Below are 11,762 nucleotides of genomic sequence, written 5' to 3' on the forward strand. Positions count from 1 at the left end.
TATTTGGGTTGGCGACGCCCGCGACTTCTCGTCTGTCGTCGCCCTTTACGTCTTTCTTGGCAACGCCTCGGGCATTACCTTTACTTCGACATTGACTTTAATTCTTGCCTTGGCCAACGCCTGATAACAGCGAAAAGCCCAAGGCTTTGCCTGTGCCATCTGCGTGGCGCTTCTTGTACAGCTGATGGGACCTTCTGTCATTCGACTTGATCCACGTGGCGCTGCTTAACTGGTCAGTGGGGTATCTAGTCATTTCATTTTCTGACTCCTGCTGCACCCCTGGCTCATTCTCGACGGCGCATCGTACCACTGGACATTCTGTTGACGGGACATTTTCTGCTTTAAAAACAGTGGTGCCAGCGTCATCCTTTCATCTTCTGCCACGTGTATCAATCGTGCGGTGCATCCATTCACGTCGTTTGGCGCTCTAACCGCTTTATTTAACTCTTCGAGCTCTGGAACTATCTTCATCGTTTTCTTGCTCTTCATAACCTACTTGCGCTCTTTCTTCTTGCACCCATTCTTCTTGCAGCCTTCTTCTCTGTCGAAGGGCTGTCTTAACCTTCGCTCCCCTCACTCAACCCTTGCATTTCCAGCCATCTTGATCCTGTTAAAGAATGTCTTCTCACGATGCTTCCTCCAGGGTCCGTCCCAAAGACTTGTACCCTTGGGCCTCGAGTGAACTTCTTGATGAGTGTTCATGTTTGCTCTCCACTAGGGCCGTACGGGAACACAAAGGGGAGTTGTGTTCTTACGACCATCGGGCCTTCGCAAGGAGGCACGATGACGACATCGCTGTGCTCCCTTGCACTCTGGGGGAGCCAGTGTGTGGAGACGGACGAGCGAACGACGGGGTCCCTTTCTTTTACTTTTACCAGGTGGTGTTCAAGACCATCGGGGTGCGCTTACCCTTCTCCCGGTTCGAGAAGGAACTGCTGACGGAGATCAACGTGGCTCCAGCCCAGTTATATCCCAACAGCTGGGCCTTTGTCAAAGCCTTCGATATCCTCTTTGGGTTTCTGGGTTGTGCACCCTCGGTTGACCTCTTTCTTCACTTTTTTGAGGTGAAGAGACAGAGACACAACCTCTGGGTAACTCTCAGCAATGTCCCCGGGAGAGTTCTCTTCACACCCTTCCAAAGCTCGTTCACGGGGTGGAAAGGCCGGTTCTTCAAGATCTGCTGCACTGATCTTGTTCCCGACGCCCTCGATGGGTTTCCGCTGCACTGGGTGAGAGAGGAAAAAACCCTCAAAGCCAAACCCCTCAAGAATCTGGCTCCAAGTGATCAAATAGCTTGCCGGATTCTTGCCAAGGCGGGAGGTTTTGACTCCGCTACGGTGATCAGCTTGGAGTTCAACGCTAGGACTCTTGAGAAGTACAAAAGTAAGGACCACTGCCTTAAGCAGCTTCGACCTTCGTTACTCTCTAACTGTGCCTGTCTTTCTTCATGGTGTCTCTAACGCATCTTGTCCCCTTGCACAGGTTCGAAAATAAGCCAAGAAAAGAGGTCACGACTTACTCGAGCGCTGCGGGCTGGGAAAGGGGCTTCGCCTTCCTCCAGTGATGACTCTGATGGGCGCTGAGAAGCGGCCTGTTTATGTTTGTGCATTTTGTACTGAACGTTGCTTGTAACAACAATTTTCCAAAATCATGATTCTTTACAATGCCACTTTACTTTTCATACGATTCATATACCGCGCGACTTCTTTTCGTCTCGTTCTGCCAACGATGCATGCTTTCACTTGGGCGACGCCTTCTTTCTGGGCAACGCCAAGACCTAGGCGACACCTTCTTCCTTGGCGACGCCATGGCCTAGGCGACGCATCACATTACCTTAACAAGGGAAAATAATGGCTGAAAACCAAAGCACTTCTTTTTCTCAACCGGTTTTTCCATTTATTAGGGTGACCTCATTAAAAAACCCCCGAAAGGGAAAAAGAGCGTCCCCTTCAACTAAACTGTTACATGCTGCTTACATAAATCAATTGAAATAAAATTTTAAGTTGGCTGCATTCCAACTGCGCGGGATAGGGCCTCCATCTAAAGTCTCCAGGTTATATGAACCGTTGCCCTTAGCCTCAGTAACTCTGAAGGGCCCGGTCCATTTGGGAGACAGCTTATTCTCCAGCTCGTAGGGGTGAGCTTTCCTCATCACCAGGTCGCCCACCTGAAACTGTCGTGGCTTTACTTTAGAGCTATATTGCCGCTCCACTCTTCTCTTCATCGCTTCAGCTTTTATTCTCGCTTCTTCCCTGGCCTCTTCTAGCAGATCTAGGTTTACCCGCCTCTCCTCATTAGATTCCTCCACCACAAAGTTTTGAAAACGCGGTGAGCTTTCGTGCATTTCTACTGGAATCATCGCGTCCGACCCGTACACCAAACTGAAAGGCGTCTCCATAGTAGAGGATTGGGGCGTGGTGTGGTATGCCCATACAATCCTTGGCACCTCTTCCGCCCACGCCCCTTTGGCCTTTTCCAACCTTCTTTTTAACCCCCTCAGCAGAACTCTGTTTGCTGACTCTACTTGTCCATTGGTCTGGGGGTGTTCAACCGACGCAAACACTTGCTTGATTCCCACTTCAGCGCACAGATTTCTTAACTGCTGACTGGCGAACTGGGTCCCATTGTCAGATATCAGGCGCCTAGGTACGCCAAAGCGACACACGATGTTTCTCCACACAAATTGCTGTACCCTATGCGCGGTGATTTGTGCCACGGGCTCTGCTTCTATCCACTTGGTGAAGTATTCGATGGCGACAATCAGATACTTCATCTGCCTGATTGCCAATGGGAAAGGGCCCAGGATGTCAATACCCCATGTGTGGAAAGGCCACGGGCTGTATATGGACCGCAACTCTTCAGACGGCGCCTTGTGCCAGTCGGCATGCTTTTGGCACTGCCTACACCGCTGGGCGTGCCGTGCGCAATCCTCTTTCACTGTTGGCCAGAAGAAACCTGCGCGTATTACCTTGGAGGCTAAGGATCTTCCTCCTATATGGCTTCCGCAGATGCCTTCGTGTAGCTCCGCCATTATCCTGGTACACTCATCGCCACTGACGCATGTCAGGATAGGGTGAGTGAAATCGTGCCTGAACAACACCCCATCCACCAAGGTATATCTTACGGCGTTCCTTTTGATTTTCTTACCCTCTTCAGGGTCCACTGGAAGGGCCCCATCCGCCAGGTATCGTTTATAGGGCGTCATCCAGGTGTCTCCCGTGGACAGGACACAAACCTGCATCTGCTCTTCCTCAGACACACCCGCGTATATACTGATGCGGGGCGCCCTCTGCGTATCTTGGGTTAATGAGGAATGACTCCTCGGCCTTCCCCTTGATGCATAAATCTGGAGGACATCCACCCTGTTGTCTTCCACGAAACGACGCGGAGCTTTGAGGGTCTCCTGGATCACTGTCCTCTGTCTGTCCCCCTTGCCTGAGCTGGCCAGCTTTGCAAGCAGGTCAGCTCTGGCATTCTGCTCCCTCGGGACGTGTACCAACTCAAAAGCGTGGAACGCCCCTCTCAACAACTGGACGTATTTGAGAGATGTCATGGGGCACCACATCTCGGAGATCCCTTCTTGTGAACACAATATCTGACTCCCAGGGCTCCCCCGAGAGCCTCTCTTCAATTGAATTTACCCCCCTTGCATATTTCTTCCGCTGGGAGGCGGTGGGTCCTCCGCCGGAAAAACCCCCAGCAATGGTGTGGACCTCGCCAAGCACAGGCATCTCGTGTGCTGGCTCATCCGTCGGCAACGGCAGGGTGGCGGTCGTGGTGGACTCTGCGACATAATCTTTCAAAAACCCAGTCCTCACCAGCTCATCTTGCTGGTAGCCCAACGACAGGCAATTATCAATTTGGTGCCCGAAAGCCTCGTGAAATTCGCACCAAGAGTCTTTACGGGGTCCTAACACCTTTTCGGTCTTCGCCGGTCGCCTCAGCCTCTCGGCTATGTTGGGCACGGCGATCAAATCCTTCAACTCAACTACGAAGTTGTACCTCGCCGGTCTTGCTCTTTCTCTGGTGGGGCGTTCGCCTCCTGCGGGGCGCCGAGGCTGGGGCTTTCTGGCCTCGTAGGGGCGTCTCGCCTCTGGCTTCTTTCTCCCCGTCATGGTCTCATTGACTCTGACGGGTTGAGCTCGTGCCGGTCCCCTCGGGCGTGAGGGCACGGTACTGGTGCGCTTCACACATACCTCCCCTTCCGAAGCGATATGCTCCACCGCCCTACGCCGTAATTCTGCGAAAGTCCTAGGGCGATTGCGGATAATAGATTCTCCAAAGGGGCCTGGGCATACGCCTTTCACAAATGCGTACACGATCATAGGCTCCTCTGTTGTACCAACCTTCACGACCTGGGCCCCGAAGCGATTGATATACTCCTTCAGGGTCTCCCCCTGATACTGCTTCACGTCAAACATGTCGTAGGAGACCGGCGGCGGGGCCTTGTTGGCCAAATACTGTTCTCTGAATAACCGCGACAACTGGCGGAAAGATGTGATATGACCCTCGGGGAGGCTAATGAACCAGTCCATAGCCATCCCGGTCAGGGTGCTCATGAAGAGCTTGCACTTGGCGGCATCAGAACCGCCTATCAGGACCATCTATGTGTGGAATGCCGCGAGGTGCGTCTCTGGGTCCTCCATCCCAGTGAAGATTACCTTGGGTCCCGCGAACGTGTTCGGGATTGCTGCGTCTAGGATCTCCTGCGAGAACGGAGTGGAAAACTCCCTCGGTGGGGAGTGGTTCTCCGTCTCGTCATGCCCAGGACGCCTCCTATCGTTTCTCAGGCCCTGGCGCAACTCCTCATTCGCACGGTGGAGCTCTTCGTTGCGCTCATGCGAGGCGTCAAGATCTGCCTGCATGCGCTCCTGCTCCATCTTCGAATCCGCCATGTCCTGCTGCAACCCCCTCATTATTTCTAGGACCTGCTGCATGGATAAGTCTGCGGGGGCTGCGCGCGCTGATCTTCGTCTGGTGGGAGCCATTGTCACTCCAACCTCCTTCAGCACTACTGTAACCTGGTAGATTTTCTCGAACTTGTGATGGGACTGATGTTTTATATCGGCCCCACGGTGGGCGCCAAATGTTCCGTCCGGTTGACCGGGACGTCTTCGTGCGTGGCCTCAATCGTCAGCTAAGGTCTCCTTCTCACTGAATGCCTGCAACTTTCCTGCAAAAAAGAGGACAAAGAGGCGCCCTAGCGGCCGTTTGCACTCCGACGCTCAAGTCAGCCAGCAAGAAACACCAAAAAAAACGGTCCACCCACGTATCTGAGCACCGCGTGTAGCACTCTGAAGGGTGGTAAAAGAACTGTGTATATGTGTGTGTGTGTTGTCCCCTTTAGGCAAAAATATTCTCCAGTCACTTGTACGTAATCCTCAAGCACGAGCAAGCAACCAGAGAGTTTCTCCTAAATTTGCCAAAGGTTCCCACCCTTTTTCCGACATTCTCAGCGCTATTTAAACTGCCCCAGCATTTAAAGCGCCTTAAAGCGCTTTTAAACTCAAACGTAACGCGCTCATTAAAGCGCTTAATTATGAAACGTAGCGCATTTAAGACGTTGAAACGCTCGGGAGCCATAATAGTACCTGAATGCCAAAAAGGGAATCTGTGTTGAATATCTTTAATTACCTGGCACCTGACTAGAGGGTGTTTCTATTCCGGTATTGCTGTCATACACGTGGAGGGCCTCACGACGCCATGACCCCATCCGGGGGCGTTTCTGCCCATCTGGGGACGTTTCTACGTGTGGGTCCTCCTGCTTGGGAGTGCTACTGCGCTAGGGGTGGCTTTTTGGGTACCAACTCATGCCCCCAAGTATCTAGCCACTTACTCTGAGAGCGTATATGCCTTCCTCTCACACCCTGCACCCGGTTATCCTGGGCGTGACCTTCCTCTTGGGTCGTATCTGTCCCGAAGGCGTCTCTGGGGCGGCAGGGGTACTTCGCGAGTCAGGCCGCCCTTTACTGACACTATTGCTTTCCCGAGATATCGGGACCTGAGGCTTTCCCACGACGTCGTTCCCTCCATGGTCTTTCCTACCCATGGGTATCGGGGAACCACACCGTGATTGCCTTGCTTTTACACTGTTTAATCTGGCGACGCCCTCACCAGGGCGACGCCTTCACCTAGGCGACGCCTTCACCTAGGCGACGCCTTCAGCTAGGCGACACCTTCGCTTAGGCGACGCCTTGCCTTAGCGACGCTTCCTCTTGGCGTCTCTACATCTGGGCGACACCTCGAGCTGACTTTGACTTTCCTGTTGTTGACTTTGACCTTGACTTAGTCAACGCCCTGATACGGGACGGTACACAAGGTGATGCCGTTTGGGCTGAAGAATGCAGGCGCCACCTACCAGAGGCTGATGGACAAAGTCCATGCACCCATTCTGGGAAGGAACGTGCAGGCCTACGTAGATGACATGGTCATGACTTCACACGAGAGAGGGCAGCACGCAGATGATCTGGAGGAGCTGTTTGCCACCATATCAAAATATCGCCTCAAATTAAACCCAGAAAAGTGCGTTTTTGGCGTGGAAGCAAGGAAGTTCTTGGGATTTAAGCTCACTGAAAGGGGAATAGAGGCGAACCCTGATAAGTGTGCAGCTATTATAGCCATGAGGAGCCCAACCTAAGTTAAAGAAGTTCAGCAATTGACTGGGAGGATGCAGCTTTGTCTAGGTTTGTGTCTGCTGGAGGGGAGAAAGGCCACCCTTATTTCCAATGCCTCAAGAGGAATAGCCGTTTTGCATGGACGGATGAGTGTCAAGCAATGTTCCTCAAGTTGAAGGAATACCTGGCGACTCCACCAGTGCTTTGCAAGCCACAGGTAGGCATCCCCCTCTAATTATACTTTGCGGTAACAGAATGGGCCATTAGTTATGTGCTGGTCCAGGAGCAAGACCAAGTACAGAAGCCCATTTACTTCGTAAGCAAGGCCTTGCAAGGCGCAGAATTGAGGTACCAGTCACTAGAGAAGGCGGCGCTAGCAGTAGTATTCTCAGCCCGACGGCTCCGCCACTATTTCCACAGCTTCACGGTGGTGGTAATGACAAACCTCCCCATCCAGAAAGTACTTCAAAAGCCAGATGTAGCAGGGAGAATGGTTCGCTGGGCAGTAGAGCTGTTGGAGTTTGATATCCAGTATGAACCCAGGGGATCCATCAAAGGGCAAGTCTACGCTGACTTCGTGGCAGAACTTTCACCAAGAGGAGACCCTCAAGAGGTGGAGTTAGGGTCACAGTGGATGCTCTCAGTGGATGGATCTTCCAACCAGCAAGGGAGTGGCGCTGGAATAATCTTAAAAGGGCCTAATGGAGTGCTAATCGAGCAAGCTTTACGCTTCGCCTTCAAAGCAAGCAATAACCAGGCGGAGTACGAGGCGTTGATCGCTGGGATGCTTTTGGCTAAAGAAATGGGTGCGCAGAGCTTCCTGGCAAAGAGTGACTCACAATTGGTCACGGGGCAAGTAACGGGAGAGTATCAGGCAAAGGACCCACAAATGGCCGCATACTTGAGGTATGTCGAGGTGTTGAAGAGAGCCTTCACTGCGTTTGAGCTGGTGCATGTCCCTAGAGAGCAGAATGCAAGAGTTGACCTGCTCGCCAAGCTGGCGAGCACAGGCAAGGGGGGTAGGCAGAGAACTGTCATCCAAGAGACCCTTAAAACGCCGCGAAAGTTTGTGGCGGACAACAGGGTGGATGTCTTTCACATTAGTAGAGCAAGAGGAAAGCCAAGGAGCCATCGCTCTTTGAGTCAAGATACCACGAGGGCACCCTGCATCAGTACTTACGCGACCTCGCCAGAAGAAGAAAAGGGTGTCAGGTATGTGCTTTGGAGGAAGGCGACACATGGATGACCCCTTACAGGCGATACCTAGCAGACGGAATCCTCCCAACGGAGCCAGAAGAAGGCAAGAAGATTAAGAGGAATGTCGCAAGGTACACATTAGTAGACGGGATATTATTTAGACACGGGTTTACGCACCCTATCTTGACATGCGTAGGTGGCAACGAGTGTACCAGAATAATGGCTGAACTCCACGAAGGTATTTGTGGGAGCCACGTGGGAGGAAGGTCCTTGGCATCCAAGGTAGTACGTGCAGGGTTTTTCTGGCCAACAGTAAGAGAGGACTGCGTGCGATACGCCCAACGTTGCAAGCAATGTCAGATGCACGCTAATTGGCACAAGGCACTGCTAGAGGAACTGAGATCCATATACAGCCCATGGCCTTTCCATACTTGGGGAATTGATATCTGTAGTGTCTCGTCCTCGGGTGTTGACCAAAAGTCAAAGTCAACGTGTGGTAGGACCCCTCGTGGGACCCAAGGAAGAAAGTCAACAAATTGACCGCCTGAGGCATCGCCGGGTTAACGCGTCGCCAATAGGGAGCGTCGCCTTGCTAAGGCGTCGCCTAAGAAAGGCGTCGCCAGGTTAAAGCATCGCCAAGTAAAGGCGTCGTGAGGTTAAAGCATCGCCAAGTAAAGGCGTCGCCGGGTCAAGGCGTCGCCAAGACAAAAGCACCAAGCTAAGACACCACAAGGAGGCTTCGGGCCTCGGTAGTTCAGAACAGTAGCGAAGAAAAGAGAAAGGTGGCCTCAAGGCCATAAGTTCTAGTACCAGTAGGGGGTAACCCGACTCGTGAAGTGTCCATGCCACTGCTGGGAGACCCTGGGACAGATACGACCCATGAGAGGGCCACGACCAGGGGAGAACCACGTGCATGGCACGAGAGAAAGGTAGATACACCCCCAGGGCCAGTGACTCGATCCTAGAACGCATGAGTTGACGCCCAGAAAGTCACCCCACGCGCCAGATGCACTTCAAGGAAGGAGGACTCACACAATGGATTAACCCTAAGTTGGGTTACGGCGCTGTGAGGCCCTCCGCACAGAGTAACGATCAAGTCAGAAGGGCACGTGGCAATTAGCATGTGCTCATTAAATGTTTCAGTGAAAGTTTGCTAAGGTATGCGTTAATTCAGTTAAGATTCGAACGTTCCAAGGAATATTTTTATACGCTTTCAATGCGCTTGAATGCGTTTTAAACACGAGAGGTGTATAAAAAGGGACCTTGGGGCTTTTGGAGTGGAGAGGTTTTTAACCTAATTCTCACGGTCTTACACAGAACACAAACCGTAGTTGTTTTTGCTGCACACCCAATGTGAGCACAAGACAATTAGGGCAACACAGTTTTAGTGATTCAGTATAGCTTTCGACCCACCTTGAGAGGGTGTGTCACCTTTGATGTTTCTCGCTAGCTGACTTGATCGTCGGAGTGCAAACGGCCGCGAGGGCGCCCCTTTGTTCACTTCTTTTCAGGTATTCACTGAAGGAGCAGAACGAAGGTGCCCCCAGCTCGTGAGGACAAGCCACGCGCAAAGACGACCTGGTCAACCGGCGGGAACATCTGGCGCCCACCGTGGGGCCGATATAAAACATCAGTCCCACTACACAAGTATTTCAGTTCCAGTTCTCAAAGCCCAGATAAGTTAAGAAGGTTTCCAGAAAGTCACGAAGATGAGACCTGCGCGCTCTAGGAGTGAAGAGATGACCATGCAACAACTAGCGGGCATAATGCAAGGGCTGCAGGAAGCAATGGCAGCATCAAAAGCGAAGCAAGAGCGCATGCAGGCGGATCTTGCAGCTTCTCAGGCGAGAAACGATGAGCTCCATCGTGCCAACGAGGAGTTACGCCGTGGATGGCACGATGTAGACGAGCCTGAGACTGCCTCCCCGCCTAGAGAATTCACAACACCATTCTCACAGGCGATCCTAGAGACAGCGATCCCCAACACGTTCACGGGGCCCAAGGTAACCTTCACAGGGATGGAGGATCCTGAGGCGCACCTCACTGCGTTCCACACAGAGATGATGTTGGTTGGCGGTTCTGATGCCGTAAGGTGCAAGCTCTTTATGAGCACTTTGACTGGGATGGCTATGGATTGGTTCATCAGCCTCCCAGAGGGTCACATCACGTCTTTCGCACAACTCTCATGACTATTCAGAGAGCAGTATTTAGCCAACAGGGCCCCAGCCCTAGTTTCGTACGACCTTTTCGACGTGAAGCAATACCAAAGGGAAACCCTGAAAGAGTACATAAGCCGCTTTGGGGCACAGGTGGTGAAGGTGGGTACCACAGACGAGCCCATGATCGTGTACGCATTTAGAAAGGGGGTGTGCCCTGGATCTTTTAGCAAATCGCTAAACCGCAACCGCTTCAAGACCTTCGCTGAAGTAAGGCGTCGAGCGGTTGAACACATTGCCTCAGAGGGTGAGGCGTACGAGAAGTGCACGACTGCTGCACCTGCGCGACCAAGAACGCAGATACGCACACAACCCGCTAGGGTCCACGAAGCTGCCACGGAGAGAAGGAACCTAGACAGGAAGCGCACCTACAAGACAAGGAGGACCCAGCCTAGGGGTCGGGCAGAAGGGAGGAAAGAGGGAAATAGACCTCTAAGGCACAACTTTGTGGTAGAACTTAAAGACCTCATCGTTGTGCCCAACATAGCTGACAGGTTGAGGCCACCAGTGAAGTCTGACAAGATACTGGGACCTCATAAGGAGTCATGGTGCGAATTTCACGAAGCATTTGGGCACCATATTAACAACTGCTTAGCGTTGGGATATCAGTTGGATGAGCTCGTGAAGAATGGTTTCTTGAAGGATTATCTCGCTGGATCCACTGTGACCCCAGACGCGGCAACGCAAGAGGAAGGTCAAGCGCATGAAGTCCCAACTCATGGAGAAGTACACACCATCTCTAGCGGCTTTTCCGGGGGAGGACCCACTACCTCTCAACAAAAGAAATACGTAAGGTCAATAAATTTGGTTGCAGAAGAATTTCCGGACGACCCATGGGAGTCAGACCTCGTTTTTACAAGAGCTGACCTGCGGGACGTCGTCCCACATGACAATGACCCGGTGGTCATTTCGGTAGTCACAGCGGGAAGAAGGTACATAGGGTCCTCGTCGACTAAGGCAGTTCTGCAGACGTCCTGTTTTGGTCGACTTTTAACAGGCTACAATTATCCCCAGACCTGTTGAGACCCTATACGGGGTGCTTGTATGGGTTTGCAGATAACCCAGTAGAAGTACGTGGCTATTTAGAACTGAGGACAACGTTCACTGATGGAGTGGCATCACGCACCGAGGGCATTCGATACTTGGTGGTTAACGCCAACTCAGCTTACAACATTCTGTTAGGCAGACCCGCCTTGAACAAATTAAGGGCGGTGTCCTCCACACGTCACATGAAGATGAAGTTACCAGACCTTAGCGGCAAGGTGATAGTCATCAAGTGAGACCAAGAAGAGGCCCGAAAGTGCTACGAGAATAGTTTGAAAACAAAGAGAGGTGTAGTTATGGTGATTGAGCGACCACCTGTCTCAGATTCACCTACAGAATTAGAATCGTGGGAAGAGGCGACGCCCGCAGATGTAAATCCAAATTTTCACAATTTTCCAGTGAGCCAGTTAATTGCAGTAAATTGAAAACAGTAGCACGTTTGTAAGAAAACAGAGGAACCTATTTAGGAATGAAAAACAGTATGATGAACTAGCAAAGACATAATAGAAATTGTGTAAAGGAACTTGTATAGAACTAGAATACAAGCATGAACTCAATTCTAAAAAGAAAAATGCACAAAGGATCAATATCAATTCAGAAAATTATATGACACTAAAGCAAGAAACAATCAAAAACAATAAAAGTACTACTAGAAGTAATGACAATTATGGAATAACATGATTCAAAAAGG

The 11,762-nt window shown here is 51.6% G+C and overlaps 1 protein-coding gene across 1 annotated transcript; it reads left to right on the top strand.

Annotated features, from left to right (window-relative positions):
* Positions 1–7,050: 7,050 nt before the first annotated feature.
* On the top strand, positions 7,051–11,307 carry LOC137825109 (uncharacterized). Its single transcript, XM_068630784.1, has 3 exons — positions 7,051–7,520; positions 10,009–10,959; positions 11,025–11,307. Exons 1-3 carry the CDS (start codon positions 7,051–7,053, stop codon positions 11,305–11,307), a joined length of 1,704 nt encoding a protein of 567 aa, XP_068486885.1.
* The last annotated feature ends 455 nt before the right edge of the window (positions 11,308–11,762 follow it).

The sequence above is a fragment of the Phaseolus vulgaris genome, chromosome 8 (genome assembly GCF_000499845.2).
Source record: "Phaseolus vulgaris cultivar G19833 chromosome 8, P. vulgaris v2.0, whole genome shotgun sequence".
Taxonomy (NCBI): Eukaryota; Viridiplantae; Streptophyta; class Magnoliopsida; order Fabales; family Fabaceae; genus Phaseolus; species Phaseolus vulgaris.